Source organism: Podarcis melisellensis (genome assembly GCF_964234715.1).
Source record: "Podarcis melisellensis genome assembly, chromosome: 1".
Lineage (NCBI taxonomy): Eukaryota > Metazoa > Chordata > Lepidosauria > Squamata > Lacertidae > Podarcis > Podarcis melisellensis.
The window spans coordinates 19,646,573-19,667,151 of NC_138528.1; the positions used below are offsets into that span (position 1 = coordinate 19,646,573).

The window sequence follows — 20,579 nt, forward strand, 5'->3', positions numbered from 1 at the left end:
CAAACTGAGGCCTGGGGCCCGGATCCAGCACAATCACCTTCTAAATCCGGCCCGCAGATGGTCCGGGAATCAGCGTGTTTTTACATGAGTAGAATGTGTCCTTTTATTTAAAATGCATCTCTGGATTATTTGTGGGGTATAGAAATTCGTTCACCCCCCCTCCAAAATATAGCCCGGCCCCCCACAAGGTCTGAGGGACAGTGGACTGGCCCCCTGCTGAAAAAGTTTGCCGACCCCTGTTCTAGTCTGATTTCACAGTGCCCAAGAAAACATATAATTGAGCTCTCCTTTGAAAAGAAGCTGGAAAAGGGAAGAAGAAAGTTGTAGGAGGCAAAATCCTGGAAGAGGGCACGGCTGAACAGGAGCATTTCACACTGCAACATGGTTTTTCTTTTTGTTTGCAGGTGCAAGTTGTTGCAATATATTTTGCATCCCCCCCCTTTCATGGGAACTGATATGGGGTCAAGTTAGTGTCTCAACTAGTTTAAACAGTGACCCCTAGAGGCAAAACTTGGTGTTAGCTTACCCCATCCCTATGGGAAAAGAACAAAGAAGAGATTCAAGAACCGTCACCCCACCCCCAGCACCAAGATAAGTACAGTGGTACCTCAGGTTACATATGCTTCAGGTTACATGCGCTTCAGATTACAGACTCCGCTAACCCAGAAATAGTACCTCGGGTTAAGAACTTTGCTTCAGGATGAGAACATAAATCGTGCTCCAGTGGCACGGTGGCAGCGGGAGGCCCCATTTGCTAAAGTGGTGTTTCAGGTTAAGAAAGGACCTCCGGAACGAATTAATTACATAACCAGAGGTACCTACTGTATCTCCAGCACCACCAGAGAAGACTGCTAAGCATACACAACAACAAACAAAGTAGGAGCCAGAAAAGTTACACCAGACCAGTCTCAAGTCAATGTGATCCTGTGCTGAATTCAGTACTGCACTCACCTTTAAAAGTTTACAAGTTGGAACAGAAGGCGCCTGCTGAATCTTTATTGGAAGAAGATTCCCCAAGACTGGACCAATGGCATTAAAGGCTTGGCTTTAACAACAATAATAAATCAAAATAAAATAAACAAAATAAAACATCAAACTTTTTTTTAAAAACCCTCTCCTATACAGGGCTGTCTTCATGTGTCTTCTAAAAGCTGGGGTGGATCTACACACAGGAAAAAATGCTACAAGTCAGAAATTAAATCGTTATAACAAAAGAAAAAAAAATGCTATGTAAAATCGCATAGAAGTTTTCTGTTCTACGGCACCCTCTGGTGTTGCATGTTTATAATGTATTCAAAACGCTGTTCTTTGACTAGAGTCCCGGTATAGTTCTTTATCTCCTTGACATCTGATGGGAGGTCGTTCCATGACAAATGTCAACTCAGGTAACAGCCAACAAGGCTCCTGCAGATGATCTGAGTGATCTAGCTGGGATATAAGGGCTTAGGCAGTCCCTCGGGTACCCCAGACCTCAATTGTTCAGGGCATTATGAATTCACACAATGACTTTGAACCTTGATCAGAAGTAAATGGGCAACCAGTGCCGATGTTTTAACAATGGTTGGGCTTTCCACAGAAAAGAAAAATCCAGATTAAATGGGGAAAGAATACAGGCTGGCATGTCGATGAAGACAACACTAAGCAGATGCTGCAGAAAACCTTAACAGCACCAACTCCACAAGAAGTTGCCATGTGAACGTGCCCCACGTCTGCCACCTTCAACTTAAATAAGCCACTCTTTCATCTCTCAAGAAATGTATCTCCCATGAGAGAACTCTACGCTGCTCCCTTAACTAGCACGAGTGCCTTTAGAAAAAGATGGACAGCTGGTTGAAGTAAACAGCAAGTTGCAGCTGGCAATGAAACTTTAATTCTGTTTTGGTTCTGTCACCAGAATACAGAAGTGAAGAGCAGATGTTTGGTATACAGAACAAGAAGCAAATTAAACCTAACTTGACTTTTACCAACACAGTTAGGCTGGAATATGCTTGCGTCACCTTGACGTTGACCCCATCTGTGCTATAAATTCAAAGCAGTATGGCATCACTTTAAATAGTCATGGCTACTTCCAAAAGGAATCCTGGGGAGTTTAGTTTGTTAAGGGTGCTGAGACTTGATAGGAAACCCCTGTTCCCCTCACAGAGATGCAATTTTCGAAGTTCCCAAGGAAGAGGTAATTGATTTGTTAAACTACTCTGAGATCTCTAGTTCTGAGAGGGGGAACAGCCTCTCCTAAGAACACAGACTTCCCAGGATTCTCTGGAGGAAGCCATGATTGTTTAAAGTGATATGATACTGCTATAAATGTATAGTGCAGATGAGATTATGCCAACAGAGTCTGATTTAAACCAACAGCTCTATTCCTCCACAACAGCGAGAAGTGCTCAAGGTTAAACTTTGAGAAGATTGTGGTACAAGTGTTTTGGAAGCTCTTATACCAGGAGATCAGTGAGATCAATGGTCAATCCGACTTTGGTGCTGCTTAATGTGTTCTTGGATAAGAAATCTAGATCTTGATCAAAAAGAGCTGTTGAATCACTTACTTTCGGCTTCGTGAGCACCGAGAGCTTAGAACTGGAAGGTAACTGCAAAATGCAAATGTTGACCAGTGGTATCAAAATGCCCTCAGATAGCAATTAATACAAAACAACGGGCAAATAGGGGACAAAAGATAAAAGACCCTTTTGAGAAAATATGGAAACTGCTTACTGACAACACAAAGGTAAAAGGTAATGCACCCTTGAGATCCTCTGGAATATGAATCTTTTGAGTCATCTCGAAACCCTGTAATAAAAAAAACTGGCAATGAAAACCCCGTAAAGAAAATAGAAAGAAGAAAGTATTAAGATCATTCATGTGTGTAGCTGCTTAGCTGTTTATTTTATTTTTAATTTGCATCTTCAAAAAGTTAAAAAACTGTATCTTAAAAAAAAGACAGTGGCCTTAAAAAATTAAACTGTTCGGCAGATGCCCACAGGTGAAACTTTACATACAAATGGCAAACAGGAAGCATAGAAACCAGGATGTTGGACTTGATTTGGACTTTGGGTCTGACACAGCAATGACGTTCTTATATTCTCTGTAAAGGAGAAATTGAGGCCTTCAACTATAAGGCACCAGGTTGATAAAAACTGTCATATACAGATTTGCATTTCTGTATCTTTTCATTCTTAAAAGTTTGCCTCACTGATGAATCCATATAGAGGAAGTGCTAGCAGAGCTGTTTTTAGTTGAGTGTAACTGACAAGCAACACCTGGACATGAGCGTTTAACTTCACCCACATGTAAAACAGCACAAGATGGAAGCCGTTCTAGCATTTATGTGGTTTGGCAAAGCCAAGTCGAGTCCTTCTGTGAGAATCCTTGGGGGAGCCAAAGAAGAAAATTGCTCTTGGGTTGTCACTTATATTCTCATGTAATAGAAGAACAAAACGCTTTCAATCTAAACAACAGAATCTGAGTGTATTAATTAAAGAACAGGGAGGAGAAACCCTGTTAGGTTAGGCAAAAACAGGTACAGAACACTGCATTTATTTATTTCGTGAAATTTGTACACTGCTTGATTGTAAAAACAAAACAAACCTCAAACTGGTTCACAAAACAGTAAACTCAAGAAAATTTCACATACAATGACATTATTATTTATCTACCATTTATTAATTACATGAATCAGACCACGAGACTGCAGAGGAAGGCACGTTTGGCAAATCTTCACCATGATCAGCTCCCACCCGCAAACCTATGTCCCCACTGTGGGAGGATGTGAGGATCCAGAATTGGCCTCCACAGTCACTTATGGACACACTGTTAAAACCATATTCATGGAAGACAATCTTACTTAGCTATGAATGATTGCCAAAGAAGAAGAAGCAATTGATGGGAGGGAACAACATACAGTGAAAATATATCCAATGAAGTACTCCAGACTTATTCTTTTGGCTGGCAATGTAAATTCTCAGCCTATTGCAACGTATTATGATGAACTGAAGTTATTTCTTCCATGAAGATCTTAAGAGACATATCATTTAATGTTTGCTGCAACAGAAACAGTTGAGCACGCCGACTTTCAGGGCAGTAATTCAACCAGGATTTCTCCAGAGCCCACAGCTGTGAATCAAGCCTGTCATCAGGCGTCAGGGTTACAGCAGCAGCACATGGATTTAGGATAGTGAGTCAGAACAGAGCCTCAGGGCAAAATGCTTCCTGTCTAAACCACAGTATGGATCCCTCAGCTGGGAGTACTGGCAACCTAAGAGTGCCGTGCATAGGATGTGCCTGTAATAGACAACTGACAGTTGCTGTGAAGGTAAAAAGGGAGAAGTCTAATGGCATCTGCAAAGCGTAACACATTGTAATGAGCTAGATCATGGTTTGTGACATAGACAGAGGGATCATTCACACTGGGGTGTTAAGGTGGGTTTGAAGCTGCTTGCGTTTGTTTCAGTTTTTTGGCACCCACACAATATATTCTTTATCCACGTTGTAGCCTGCACTGCCTACCTCATCCCCCATTTGAATTTTCCTGATCTGCAAATAACCTGATAAGGGAAGAAAATCCAGTATAAAGTCACATTACCTGACTGCAGATGCATTGCATTTTTGTAAAAGAAAAGAAAAACAGTAGCTATAGGAAAAGAATAAAAATATCACCATTTGCAAACATTGATAACTTTAATAGTTTTGTTTTTTTTAGAAAAGCACAAATATAACTGTACTTTAACAAAGGCATTTTCACCCTACCCAATCAATAATAATAATAATAATAATAATAATAATAATAATAATAATATATCAATAATTACATGTATAGTGAGGCTCATAAACAACAAGGAGCACTGTAGTAGTGAAAAAGTAGTATACATTTGGTTTGCTTAAACCAGTTCAAGACTTATACAAGATGTTATGCAAACCCCGGGTAAAACACAGAAGCATTCTATATGGTTCCCCCTCTGTTCAGAAACCCCAGTTATCAAGAACATGTTTTATTACAAGAATAAGTTTCTGTAGAACAATTCATACAAGATAAAAATGGTACAACTGTTGACCTTTCCAAAGAAACCAAGCTGTATAAAGAAAAAGAATATCAAAGAGAGAGAGAGAGAGAGAGAGAGAGAGAGAGAGAGAGAGAGAGAGAGAGAGAATATAAAGATTCCATCACAAGACTCTGGACAGCAGGATTTAGCTCAGGTGAAGGGAACTTCTGATGATGTGGCTTCTCCTGAAGGACCACCTGACAGCAGCAGCACGGTGCTGAAATGATGAACTGGTAGCTGGATCTTGGAGAGACCATTTGAATTTCCCACAACGCATTGAGAAGGGGCGTTGTTGGAAATCAAAAATTGCCTGGCCTGCATCAAAATGCTGGGTGAAAATTTTTTAAAGGTAAAGGGAGCCAGGGCAGGTGTGAGCAGTAGGTCCTCCTAGGGTACTAGGCAGCTCCCTCAGCAACCAACATAGTGGCACCATGCAGTTGGCTCAAAGCATCTCAGCTAATGGCATCCAGAAACTCTTCCACCTGCCTTAGTAGTACAGTTGTACCTTGGAAGTTGAACAGAATCCGTTCTGGAAGTCCGTTTGACTGCCAAGATGTTCAGAAACCAAAGTGCAGCTTCGGATTTGCTGCAGAAACTCCTGCAGCCAATCAGAAGCTGTGGAAGCCCCGTTTGGGTTCCAAAGAATGTTCGCAAACCGGAACACTCACTTCAGTGTTTTGATCGTTTGGGAGCCGATTTTGTTCAGGAGCCAAGGCGTTTGAGATCCAAGGTACGACTGTATTAGGGGGCTGCAGCCAGAGACTTCATTGGCAGCACATGCTACAGTACAGATGACAGGATTCTTCTTTGTAGCTGAACACCTGTCACGTTAGACTACTTAAAAAAGCGGAAAGAACATGCTTTGCAAAACTGATGGCTTCTTTTGTGCAAAACCTCACAAACACCTTGACAGCTTTCAGCACATTGCAAAAGAATAGGGAGAGAGAAAGAACACACACTCACCCAAAAAAGTTCTGCAAAATAGTGAAAAACAAATAGATTAACCACCCACTTACCATAGAACGATCCATATGAGAAATTTACATCAGAATTCTGATTTGTGTCCAGAATCCTGAGAGTGCATAAGTTTATGTATGCTTTGGCCCTAATGGGGATTGCAAGCTCTGAAGGAGCGTAACTGGAGTGCAAAAGAGACACCCAGTTATATCCCATACCAGACTTGTTTGAGGCTATAAAAACAACTGGCTCTACTTCTATATTGATGGCTTCAAAAACAGCCCAGTATTTTAGGTTGGTTAAAAATAACAGAGCATTTGCAGATTTATAAAAGGAGCAAATTACCGTATTTTTCGCACCATAGGGCGCACCGGACCATAGGGCGCACCCATTTTTTTGGGGGGGAAATAAAGGGAAAAAAATTATTTCCCCCCCCCCAGGCGCGGGGCTGGGGCGGGGGAAGCTCGAGCTTCCCCCGACCCCAGCCCGCAAACAGGCAGCTCTCTGCAAGCCGTGGGAGCACTCCCGCTGCTTGTGGAGAGGTCCGCGAAGCCTGGACGCGCTGAGCTCAGCACGCGCAGGCTTCGGCATGCTGGCAACTCCCCGCAAGGAGCCGGAGCGCTCCGGCTCCTTGCGGAGAGGTCCGCGAAGCCTGGGCGCGCTGAGCTCAGCGCGCGCAGGCTTCGGCATGCTGGCAACTCCCCGCAAGGAGCCGGAGCGCTCCGGCTCCTTGCGGAGAGGTCCGCGAAGCCTGGGCGCGCTGAGCTCAGCGCGCGCAGGCTTCGGCATGCTGGCAACTCCCCGCAAGGAGCCGGAGCGCTCCGGCTCCTTGCGGAGAGGTCCGCAAAGCCTGGGCGTGCTGAGCTCAGCGCGCGCAGGCTTCGGCATGCTGGCAACTCTCCGCAAGGAGCCGGAGTGCTCCCGCTCCTTGCGAAGAGGTCCGCGAAGCCTGGAGAGCGTGAGGGGTCGGTGCGCACCGACCCCTCTCACTTTCCAGGCTTCAGCGAAAGCCTGCATTCGCACCATAGGACGCACACACATTTCCCCTTCATTTTTGGAGGGGAAAAAGTGCGTCCTATGGTGCGAAAAATACGGTAATACTGGAAACTTCTCTGCATGAGCAGACTCAGGAGAACTAAAGAGCTTGAGCCTGCCATCCCCACTGTGTAGAGAGTCTCTCCACACCACCGGAGGTCACTTCTGGGAACACTCTGAGAATTGTCCTCACCCAGAAATGGGGGAGACTTATACTGCCTCCAACAGGGCAACACAGACTTAACCTCCATGAATTTGCCTAACCTGCTTTTGAAGGCACTCAAATTGATGGCCATCACAACTTCCTGTGCTGGTAAATTCCACAGTTTGGCTATGCACTCACTCACACAGTATTCAAAGTTCATGCACTTAAGATTAAAAGTTTATGCTCTCACTAATAAGAAGCTGCCACAGTGCATGGTTTCATACATTTGTTCCTTATACAGCTGTGGCCATTCATCACAGCATTACAGTGTTACCTTGGTTCCCAAACTTAATCCATTCCAGAAGTCTGCGTTCTAAAACCAAGGCATGCTTTCCCATAGAAAGTACAGTGGTACCTCTGGATGCGAACGGGATCCGTCCCGGAGCCCCGTTCGCATCCAGAGCAGAACGCAACCTGTGTCTGTGCATCTGCGCATGCGCGGGTCACGACTCGCTGCTTCTGTGCATGCGCATGACGTCATTTTGAGTGTCCGTTACTTCCTGGTCGCCGCAGAGCGCGACCTGAAAATACTCAACCTACTTTAACCTGAGATATGACAGTAATGCAAAACGGATTAATCCATTCCAGACTTTTAAAAACAACCCCTAATACAGCAACTTAACATGAATTTTACTATCTAATGAGACCATTGATCCATAAAATGAAAGCAATAATCAATGTAATGTACTATAAAATAAATAATACAGTATTGCAGATGATAAAATTAAAATTAATTTTTTCTTCTTACGTGCACTGATGATAGTCATTGTTTGGATGGGGGGCTTTTATCCATTTCTGTAGTCACACAATCAACCAGGAGCTGAACTGAACTCTACACAGTCCCAAAAATAAGTCCCCAAAACAAAGTCTCAAGCCACAGTCACAAGTCAGTCCCATAAAACGAAGAACAAGTCTCAGTCAAAAAACCGAAAAAGTCACACAAACAAAAACGCAAAAAAATTAGCAAAAACAAAGGCTCCAAATATCACCTCTGTGATGTGTGGGTGCTCAGGACTCAACCACTGACTGACTCAACAGGAATCCTCTGATTAGCAGCGGGGGACTCAGTTTACAAATGGAATACACTCAACAGGAAGCAGAACATGTTCAGCTTCCAAGGCAAAGCTCACAAATCGAAACACCTACTTCCGGGTTTGCAGTGTTCTACAGTCATACCTTGGGTTGAAGTAGCTTCGGGATAAGTATTTTCAGGTTGTCCGCTGCAGCAACCCGGAAGTAACAGAGCGCGTTACTTCCGGGTTTCACCGCTCACGCATGCAAAATGACATCATGCACATGCGGGGAAGCAGCGAATCGTGACTCACGCATGCGCAGACACAGGTTGCGTTCGCTTCTGGATGCGAACGGGGCTCTGGAACGGATCCTGTTCGCATCCAGAGGTATTTCCAAGTTGTTCATAAACTAATCTGTTCTAAAACCAAGGTACCACTGTACTAGAAATGGGTAGCTCTTCATTATCTAAGCAAAGAGATGCAGATTCAAACTGTGAGAACTCTAAATGCAAAATTAATTTTTTCCAAAGGGTTTTTTCCCCTTTTTTAAACTGAATTCATTTCACAGGCCCTCCACTTCTGTGATTACCTGCAGGACACTGAGCAAAATTACATTATCTGGGACATGATGTGAAAAACAGAACTGCTTTACACATTAATAACTCCCCTGCAGGAAAATGTGGAGAAGTTATTAAGATCTTGAATATCTCTAGGATACCGCAGAGGAAGCATTCATAGGAGGGGAAAACACACAACAAATCACTGAACTAGGATGGTCAATTTTATTTGTCCCTTCCTAAGTCCATTAATTTCAACAATTCTCCTCTGAGTAGAATTTAGTCAGATATAACCCTTTGATAGCCTTATCCTCAATTTGTCTAATTGTAAAGCCATTTATGTTGATGGCCATCACTGCCTCCTGTGGGAAGCAATACTACAGAATATTAGTAGCAGTTTGGTCTTAAATCAGTAATCGAGTTATGTGAGACCATTACTAATAATATTAGCAAACCGTGAATATGGAAAATATGGGGTGGGGAGAACTACTTCTCTGCCTTGTTTTCTGAAAACACTACACTCATGTAATGCAATTACATCTCTCGCTCTTTAAAAAGACAGCCTGGTTCTTTTCTCCACCATTTGTTTTACTCTGCTCTTTTTTTCCAAGGCTGAATGTTCTTTTAAAATTTGGTCTAGTCCGTCGGCAAACAAACACAAACGCTGTTAATTGCACTTAGATTAAAACCCACAAATTAGCTGAAGCGAAGCATTGTTATCAGCAAATTCATCAAGCAGCAGAGGGAGCCCACTGGGTAAAAATAAAATAAAATAAGTACAATTGTGTGTAACCATGGTGAAATGGTTTTCTCTCTTATTGAGGGTGCAAAGTTTGTTTTCGCTGTAAAAATGTGCCAGAGCTGCTGAAACTCCTATGAATATCTAATCAATCTAATCATGAACCTAGCAATAGGCTTGCAACAAAACAAAAAAAGCACTCAGGAGCGTGAAACTAAAGTCATTTAGTTTTCATTAGTGGTTTGGAATGGGAACTGACAGGGGAGGGGTGAACTGGGGAAATTTGGGTTTGAGCAGTAGACTCACAGTATCGAAGAGTTGGAAGGGATCATGAGGGTCATCTAGTCCTATTTCCTGCAATGAAGGAATCTCAACACTCGGTCTCCCATCCAATTTGAAACCAGACCAGACCCTGCTTAGCTTTGCAAAGGTGCTGCTTGAACAAATGATGACTGATGACTTGATGGAAAATAACGGTAAGGCAAGAAAAGATGTATTGCTAGTCAACTGTTTGAAAGGTAGGCCTGATGTATAAATGGGGGGAGGGGGAGTTAGACGATGCCTATAAATATTCACTAGCCATACTGATATTTTCCTTCTACTGATACCTCTTCCATCATTTTTAGAGGTTTAACTGCACCCTCCATCTTTATCTCTGCAGTTATTTATGACAGAAGTTTCCCGGTCCAGTCCTATGAGCATTTTTTCTCACAATGTACAATCCCAGGAATATATGTGCACAGGATTGCAGCCTCTGACTCTGCCTTCTGTGAAACAACCACAGTGCAATGATCTCGAGAATCAGGCCATTGCTTATTAATAGCTTATTCTTCATAGAATTTCCAAATGCAACACAGGAAATGTTCACCAAGATTTCTACATCCACTTTTGGAAACACTGAAATATTCGACTGCAAAAAATGATAATAAATAAAAACACAAAGTGCACTTTCATAGCATTTGTCATGATTATCTTTTTATATGACATGCTAACTGAAGCCATGTTGCTAATGCAGGGAGAACTCTCATTAACCTGCTTATAACAACAGCCGCTCAAGTGTGCAGAACTAGAAAGTTGGCCAGAAAAATAATACAGACACTCTTGAGGAATAATCCCATAAGGTCTGAAATGTGGGGTGAGCTTTGGGAATGGGAAGAGGTAGAAGACATATAAGCAGTACAAACGATGGCTTGGAACTGGGATGGAGAACCTTTGGCCAGGAGTGTAGTGACAAATTTAGAAGTGCAGGTCCCTTCCTGCTAGTCCTAGCCATGCCCCCTCACAGCTATATCCCTTCTACAATTATATAACCTTCTATAATATTAATTTTTTAGAACTACCATTTTCTATGCATGTCCACAGGCAAATGATTTGGAGTGTTCCAGTATCTTCTCTCAGAGTGACTTGAGTTGTGTGTTTTTTCTCTCCATGAAGTTCCATTCCACAACATTCTCCTGAAACTGAAGCACCTTGTGTTCTTGGTGTCCCTAAATGCTTAGCTTGAGAGCATACAGAGGCTACAAAAGCTCCCCTTTCATGCTGACTGGGTGACTCTAGGACACTGGAGGCAGGGACCCTACAAGAGGAATGGTAACAGATCGGTGACATCTCCATTGGCCAATACACCACTCCCTTTGGACCTCTGTGTGCTGCAGTAGTGATGCTGATAACCAGATATCACTGTCTGATTGCTCTTTGACTGTGTCTGGCAAGCAAGTGGGTGGGAGCAATGATGACTCAGAGGAGAAGTAGAAGATGGCAACCATGGCAATGAGTGTAGAGCAGTGAGTGGACAACTGGAGCCCTCTATATGGTGCTGGACTACAACTCCCATCATCCCTGTCTATTGCCCATGCTGGCTGGGTCTGCTGGAAACTGGAGCCACAAGAATAGGTTCTCTATCCCTGGTTTAGAACAACAGCAAAAAAAAAAAAAAAAGGGCCTTCTCCTAATTCCCTTTGACATGAGTTTTATACGAATATCTCTATGGACCTGGTGAAAGAGTGGCATTGGTTTCTGAGCCACAGACACACAATAACATCTCATTCTATTCTAGACCATCACAGACTTTGGTCAATGCAGCTGGGTTAGAAGACATCAGAATCTCTCTCTGTGCATGAGAGAGTGGCTTTGGGGCTGTCACCATTATGTTTCCCTACGTAACCAAGATCAATACAAAGTTCTATCAATATTGTTACAAGCCTCTATTTCATTATCAGATCCTTAACATCCACCATGTTATCCTTCCAGACCCAGGGTTTTCAGATTTCTGCAACTGGATTGTACAACTTTCTAGACACCTGAGTCGTTTTCTTTCACCGGCAGGACGAACTGCTAGGAAAGTAACCATATCTACAAAACCAACTGAAATATTTCAATGTGCCTTTGTAATGGACAACAAAAAAAGGGGTACTCTCCACATGCTGCCTTGCCAGAAGCTTCCTGCCATTTTAAAATAAAAATTCAAACCAGTTCTGCATGTCTACTTGTCCAGTGCCTACGGAGGGCAAGGAAAGATATAGCTGCAGAACCTGAGGAGGCAGGTATTCATGTACAAAGCTCCAATTCAGGAGTAATTAGATACTTAAAACCATAGAGAAATGAGATAAGCAACAAATTCACTAGCCAGCAAGCATCAGAGCCCTTGGTGAGCAAACCTGCCTTTTCTTTTGTGTGCGTTGCAGTTTGCATTATGGGGAAAGGCCGTAGCTCAGTCATGAAGCCTCTGCTTTGCATTCAGGTCTCAGGATCAATCCCTGACATCTCCAGATAGAAGATGGGGAAAAGTCCCTCTATCTGAAATCCTGGAGATCTGCTGAGTCAGTAAGACAATAGCAATCTAGATGGACCAATGATCTGATAAAGTATAAATTCACTGGCTTTTCATGTTAAACTTTACATTTAATTGATTATGCTTCCTCCCCACATCATTTACAAAGGACTTCAAGGGTGGCTCCCCCCCCCATTTATCTTTTGGTCACCTATTGGTTAAGCTTGCTCTTAGCTAACAAGGGTCTACCTACAAATATTTAAAAAGATTTACATTTGTATATAGGCATGTGCGCATATATATATCTACATACATACACACACTCTGCGCTGATGGAACAGCAACTGTCCACCTCCTCGAGCTGTTGTCCTTTCTTCTCAGAACGTGAAGGCATACACAACTCCAACAACAACTATGTTTCCAATTGTGGCTATAATTGCAATCCATAACAAAATGGCGTCGTTTGAAGAACGGGAGGCGTCTTCAGGCTGGTTCGGCATCGAAGCAGCTGCGTGGACGTTGGCGGAGGAATTAAACAAGGAGTATTCCGTACTAAAGTCCTCGTTGGGCGAATCCATGAAGGCTCCTCCCATAACTGGAAGCTGTGGAAGAAGAATTTAGAACATTAGGGTCAAGAATTGGAGGAAGAGGTCCATAAATAGATACTTGTTTGCTGTCCTCCAGGTGCCGTTGGGCTACAACTGCTGTTTGTGGTGGAGTCCAGCAATATCTGGTCATATAATGGTGAGGATTGGAAAAATATACTTTTAAGAGAGGTGCAAGAGAGGTTTTCATGAAAAATAAATGCTATGGGTGTTTCTGTTTTGCAGTGACTTTACACTAGCATTTCTTGTTGAGGGTAAGAAAACCGCATGTGCTTCTGGTTCTGTTCCTTCAAGTGAGACCACAGTGCACAGAATTTAGCAGGGCCTGCCTCTTTATGGACTGTCACATGGTGTTCCAAAAGGACTCCTAACATGCAGATGATGGGTTTCAAATGTGTTATAGTAGAGGGGCATGAAGTGAGGCATACCTTCCAAGAGCCCTGGGAAAAAATGGGGTATCCCATTTTTTCACAGAGATCTTGGTGGCCATTTTGGGTGCTGCGGTCTCATGTGCTTTTGCCCCGAAAAAGTGTTTCCTTTGTGGTGAAAGTGAAGCATGGGTCACGTAACTTGCTACGAGCACATTCCGGAAACTGCACTTCCCAGTTTTATGTCAGAAAAGGTTGGACGGTATGGTGAGGTAACAGTAGTTACTGGAAGGAAGTGAGGGAGAGAGGGCTAGCAAGTGGCTAATTTAGCCCATTAGTCCTGGTTTCTGAAGGCCTGATGTCCCAGGCTGGTGATTCTATCCTCAGTAAAGGATAGACCTACTCTGTATGACATCAGTTCAGGAGTCATTCTTCCAGAATGACCATTTCAGTAAACAGGCCTTGTCCAAGATAAATATTTGTTATGGGATTTCAAGCTTCTAACATAGTATCTTACATAGTTTATTGGTGGGAGGGGAAAATGCCCAGATGGAAAATGTATTCAAGTGGACACACAATTCAGCATGTCCAAGTGCCTTCTTGATCCCAGGCAAGAAACTAGTACTTTAGGGGGTGTGAATTAAGAGTCTTTTCCTTCAGATGAATTTAAATTCTAATTCAGAGCTTGTCTGGAGCCTGGGACAAATTCTGCTATGAAAGCTAACAGCTGGGCTTGAAGTTCCTATGACAGGCAGCCTCTGCCATCACCATTCCCCACAAATTCTGCAGTCAATTAAGACAAAGTTAACCGCCTGATATGACAAGACCCATCATTTAAGAGAATTTTAAGAAACTTTAAGAGATTGAGCTGGGGTGCCCTCATGTCCTATTTTTAAGAGACGAGTCCTCAACTTGAAGGGCTGCTAAGCCATAAAACTCACTGAGTTAACAGAATCTACCTCAGAGAGGATTGCTGCATGGATAAAACTAGAACAGTACCCTCCATCTTTGCCACCCTGAGCTTTCTGAAAAAGGATGGGATACCACATTGCTTGGCACCTCAGTACCTAAGGGAATGTCTCCTCCCATATGATGATACCCTTGGCAATGGAGCCCCTCATCTGAGTGTCTTCTTCATCAGAAGTTGAGGGTGGCTTTGAGAAAGAGAACATTTCTCAGTGGTGTTCTGTAAGCTTGAGAATACCAGTTACTGGAAACCAAAGAGTCAGGAGGAGTGCTGCTGTGCTCAGGTGCTACTTGAAGACTTCACATATGCATCTGGCTGACCACAGCAATAGCAGGATGCTTGACTAGATGAGCCACTGGCCCTAATCCAGTAGGCTCGTCTTACATTCATTCTTGCTGGGTAGTGCCCTGGTTATGAAACACTCACCCAAGGAAAAGTGGCTTGGGAGTACCTACATTGTTGTCGTTTAGGCATCAAGCGAAGCCTTTTCTGTTCTCCCAGCTTTCATGGCAGTGTTAACTTCTGTATTTTGTTAGTCATGTTAGTACATTCTTAGCTCAAGATTTTATTTTGTTTTCTTAGTGTGGTTTTTTAATACGCGGCTCTATGTTCACTTGGATGTTATAACGTACTGTGGACCTCTGCTGCATATTGTGTTTTTAAACCCAAAATGTCACACCTAAGGAATTTTAATAGGGATGGGATTCATCACAGCATGAAGATGGAAAGTCCCTCCCTCTTATTCTTCCCTGTGCACCCCCTAAATCTGTTCTAGGGGTTACCCCAATTCTCTGGAGCAGATTCAGGACACACAGAGACTGAGGGGTGGGGACCAAGTCCCACTGCAATAAATGTTCCACTTGCACCGTTATTTAGTTGAACACTCCCTAGGTGTCTAATACCAGTACAGTGGTACCTCTGGTTAGGAACTTAATTCGTTCCAGAGGTCCGTTCTTAACCTGAAACCGTTCTTAACCTGAGGTACCACTTTAACGAATGAGGCCTCCCGCTGCCACATGATTTCTGTTCTCATCCTGAGGTAAAGTTCTTAGCCCGAGGTACTACTTCTGGGTTAGCGGAGTCTGTAAATGTTTGTAACATGAGGTGTTTGTAACCTGAGGTACCACTGTATACTTAAAAATCTTCTGTAGTACTGTGTGATTTGAAGAAGCGAGCACAAAAGGAAAATGTGTAAGAGAAGCAGATCTTTTCAAATGAGCAACTGGGAAAACCCAGAATTCTCTTCCTTTGGGGGAAGCTGGGGGAATTACTCTTCTTAATTGTCCATGTGAATCATTGTTACAGAAAGCTCTCAAAGTCTAGTGGTTTGAGAGCCTTTATCAGTGAAGAAAGACACATCAGAGCTGGCCCTAAGCTCAGATAGCCAAATAGCTAAGGGGACCGATTGGGTTTCTAACATGTCTCTACTAGGCAAGCTTTGGAGAAGATTATTCTTATAATTGGGAAATGTGCTATTTGTAGCAAAGCCCCACAACACATCATCTTTCCATTTAAATTGTACCCTCGGTGCCTTACTTTCCCCAGGGTTGGCAGAAAATCTTAAGAGATCAGTGTCAAGCCCTTTACAAGACATTTAGGAAAAGAGCTTGAAAAGGGGTGTTTTAGTCTATGTTTTCTGTATTCACAAAAAAGATCCCTAGAAAAAGCTCAGGAAACAAATGAAATGATGCTTGTGGAAATTGATTTTGTTTGGCACAAACATATACTAGCTGCGGGAAAACGGAACGATGTGGTTTAAAGCAATCTTTAGGTTTCCGATCGCAGTATCCAACAGAGGGCTCTGCCAGATTGTCTTGTTTATTGAGCATTCATCTTGTTTGGATGGTGGTTTTAGGATGTCGCCCAACACTGCCATTATCCAATGCATTTTCCTGTCACTTTCCTTGCCACAAAACCCCCACTTCTTTTGAAAGTGGCTTTGTTGTGCAAGACCATCAACTCCACTTTGTATGAATGAATTATAGTGTGATGGTCTAAAAGCAGCCGGACTCAACAGGAAAATCTCTCATCAATGTCTTTCAGTAAGAGGGGAACCAAAGCATGAGGGTGGGGGGCATCACAGCTCAGCGGTAGAGCTTTGGCTTTGCATCCAGAAGGTCACAGGTTCAATCCCCCAGATCTCCAGTTTAAAACTGGGTCAGGTGGCAAGCAATGTGAAAGACCTCTGCTTCAGGTAGTGGACAGCCACTGCAACTCAAAGTTATCAATATGGGGCTATACGGAAAATAGTCGGACCTGCTTTATAAGTTCCCTACATTTCCATCTTTCTACTCACCACCTTGTATATTTCAAGATTATCTCAAGGTCATGCAAGTATTTGTGAACTCTGGGGGAAGATTAAGTACCTCGTATGCTTAAAAGGATGCTAGAATCCATTCCAACTGATCTTGGCCCAGGACTAAGTTGTATAAACAGACCACATCTGTTTTCAGCAACAGATTATTGGGAAATAAAAAGGAAAGACTGAAAAGGGGAAGAAACTCTAAAAGATCATATTGCTAACAACCCAGACCTTTTTTTTTGGGGGGGGGGTGTCAGTTCCAGATCTCTCCACCCAACATCTTTTAATTAAGAAATTCAAAATAAACATGGATCAAAGTGGAAAAGGTTCTCAGATGATGCCCCCTGAATCGAACTTGAACGCTGGTGGTTTCCTATACCACAATGGAGGCCAGCAGTTCAGTTGAGGGGGCACAGGGCAAGCTGCCTGACACACAGTTCTCTGTCCTCCAACACCTTGCATCACTCCCTGCCCCCCTGCAACTGCTGCCTGAGGCAGCTGCTTTATTCTGCCCAATGGGAGGGCCGGCCCTGCAAAGGATTGTTGTTTTAGGAGCCAGGAGAAGATGCGTTTCTTGCAGGACATCAATACTTTGCAGAAGAGATGTAAAGGAAAAGAAGGTTTAAGGTATGGCAGTTGCTCATATTAAGGAAAGGAAGGTTTTTCGAGAGAAGAATAAATTATTTCTAATGAAGCACTTATTGCTATGGAAGCAATTATTGAATTCAGAAAGCACTCGACTGCACATGTGCCATGTATTCTGACCTTGTGGCTCAGCATCTCTTCACACCATTGTTTAAATGAGAGAGGCCCAACATCATAAATATTTATCATTAGCATGCAATAATGAAAAAAAGTATGCTGTGATCCTCCCCCCCAAAAGCTAGCACATTTGACACCTATGTAACTAATAATTCTTACATGGAATAATGTAGATTTTCCTCAGACAATCGAGATTCAGAATGAGTGTGCAGTTCCCACTGGTTCAATGTTCTGCTAAGTGATAAAAATTTTATATTGCCCCTCCTGGCCCCCTTCGCCTCAGCAACCTTCACATTTATGCCTTGAAATGTATATGTGAAAGTGAGCTTGCTCACAAAGGAAATCTCTTTGCTATGGATAAAAATCAGTGTTAAAGGTCAAGTACAAAAATGTTTTATTTAGTGAAAATAAAAATAAGTGCCCCAAATAGCAGGATGCAGTCAGTAAATTCAGCCTGATACAACTCCACACGTTATATAGCTTGCCATTCAAAATATAAGAAAGAGAGAGAAAGCTGAAAGAGAAATATAATAATGAAATTATATAAAGTAAAACAAACAAGACTACCAACACACTAAGTAGGTTCAAGTTTGAATTTTAATTCATCATAAAATAAATATTTATCTGCACCAATTTCCCCTTTTGCTCATAGTCTTTGTACTAAATAACAATAGGATGCAAAAAAAACAGATAGATGTGAAATGTTTCATGCTTTATAATGCTTATATTTGTGTGCTAAATTAGTTAAAGAACCAGGCTACTAATCATAAATTTGTTGGTTTTGATAACTTATAAAATTATTTGCTTTTTAATCCCATATATAGTGGAGCTGGATTTTTGGGGAGGGGGGAATCCGATACCTAAAAGAAAAATAAAATAAAATGTTGAAAGAGTTGTGGAGGATATGTCCCTTATTAATACTAATAATAAGTTGGTTACATTTTGTAAATGCTGTGGTGCAATGTTTATTGTTATAGTTTGCAAAAAACAGCCAGAACCAGAAAGTTTAAAATACAGTAATAAAATTTCCAACTAGAAACCCCCCACATTATGATGAATGGAGAGCATCATAAGGCTGTATATTATCATTGTACTTGCTATTCCAGTATATATATAAAAAATACAATTTCTCCATACACTGAAAAGCAATACAAAGCAGCTTTTGCCCTTCTGTTCTATGGGAGGTTTCTGCCCTCCCTGAGCTCCCCAAATATATTTATTTGGTTAATTCTGCTTGTACTCTCCTATAATGAGTTTGCTCATTCATTTTTACCATATTCCAAATCTTCTCGACCCACTCAAAAGTAGTGAGAGAGAAAAAGCTCCCTCCCTCAATTCTTAGCAATTATTATTTTTGCTGCAGTAATCAAATTGATTACCACCCCTTGATCACTGTCTATGATAACACCTTTTAAGTATCCAAGCAGAAATATCTTAGGAACTCATATCCAAAAGGAGCCTAACGTTTCTGAAATTATTTCAGAAACAGAATTCCTAAAAAAAAAGAATGGACAATTCCAAAAAATGTGGATGTAATCTGTTAGCAGATTAAAAACCAGTGCTGCATGATATATATTTTTTCAGACAATAGTACCCCCTCCCTCAATGTATGCTGCAGTGCAAATATTTTTAATATTCCTTTTGCCGGGGGGGGGGCGGTTTGTGCTACTATATAAGGAGCTGCTGTTCATGAATGTGTTGTAAGCTGCATTGCTTGCGTACAGTCTCTTGCATGGGTTTAAAGGGGCTTCCTGGATCAGGGCCAATAAAGAAGAAGTCTTGTTCCATAACTAATGTAACATCAAACCTAAAATGGGAGGGAGGGGGGAATCTACAGCAACATACATCAACAAATATGCACGTCCTCCACCCGCCCTAGCCACCCTTTCAGAACCTAGGAAGTTGCTTTATAATAAATCAGATCGATTAGTCCATCTAAGTCAGTACTGCCCACATTCCCTGGTATCAGACCCTTACATATCTACCCTGATCAGCTGTGATTCCTGCAATGTAGGGGGCAGAGCCGACACAAGACATTTCGGCACCCGAGGCAGACCCCAAAGCAGAACCCCACTCCCTGCCTGGGAAGAAGGGGTGAGGGGGAAAATCTACATCAGGAACAAGAGAGGAAGAAAGATTGACATCGGGACCTGCTGCCCCCGTGGATTCTACCGCCTGAGGCGGTTGCATCCAGGACAGAGTGCCAGCCAAGCTCTGCTTAAAAACCTTCAAGGAAGGAGAGTACACAACCTCCCAAGGGAGTCCATTCCACGGTCAAACAGCTCTTCCTGTCAGGAAGTTCTGTCTGGTTTTTCGCTGGAATCTCCTTTTTTTTGTAACTTGAAGCCATTGGTTTGAGTTCCATCCTCCAGGACAGGAGAAAACAAGCTCACTCCATCTTCCATGTGACAGCCCTTGAGATATTTGAAGATGGCTATCATATCATCTCTCAGTCTCCTCTTATCCAAGCTAAGCATACCCTGTTCCCTCAATCATTCCCCAGAAGGCTTGGTTTCCAGACCCTTGATCATCTTGGTCGTCCTCCTCTGCACACGTTCCAGCTTGTCAATCAATTAAATTTACTGTACAAAGGAATCAGCGGTGATTCTACTTAGACACAGAACATTTGTTTGGACAACATGCTATGTAATGGTGAAGAGTACCCAGCTATCTAATTGGGGGAGAGGATCTGCAAAACAGAGTTTCGTCTCTCCACACCCTGCCTCTGGACTCCAGAAGGATATTTTCACATAGTCCCTTCCAAGACACCCTTAAGGCTTCATCCCTGGAGCAATTCTGGTCTATCTTAATTTAGCAGTCCAAACGCATAACAAGAGTGATACAGACAGGTTGATGGCAAACTCAGTTTGCACGCTTCCATCCATGACCTTGCATTGCTGGTTAATTGTCGAATTAAATAACAGAAAGCAGACCTTGGAAACAGCAATGGAATATCCATTTTTGAAATATACAAAATTAATTACCTCACATTGCTCTTGTAATTACCTCCCATATCATTGTGAAATGAATACGGGATGGGAACAGAATGTTAAATAAAAAGTCAACACACACACACATTATTTAAAAGTACTTTGCAGAAGGTAAATATATCCCTGTGTCCCTCCCCACTTTATATATTCGAAAACCCTTAAAAATTATGAAATGGAGGTGGGCATTTTCTTTTTCCCCATTTTGTTTATCTTAAACAGAAAGCAAAAAAACCCCACACCTCCTTTGAGAGTCCTGCTGTCATGGACAATTCACAT

The 20,579-nt window shown here is 42.4% G+C and overlaps 2 protein-coding genes across 2 annotated transcripts in view; both read right to left on the minus strand.

Moving 5' to 3' along the window:
• Nucleotides 1-20,579, minus strand: part of LOC309378999 (uncharacterized protein) — a gene marked incomplete at its 5' end in the record, with an annotated part of 437,816 nt that overhangs the window by 166,333 nt on the left and 250,904 nt on the right. The window lies entirely within an intron of this gene.
• Nucleotides 8,637-20,579, minus strand: part of LOC309372613 (uncharacterized protein C14orf132) — a 34,731-nt gene continuing 22,788 nt past the window's right edge. Inside the window, exon 2 of the mRNA XM_081916348.1 lies at nt 8,637-12,911. Within this exon, the coding sequence (XP_081772474.1) occupies nt 12,687-12,911 (225 nt within the window). The 3' untranslated portion in view covers nt 8,637-12,686. The remainder of the gene's footprint in view (nt 12,912-20,579) is intronic.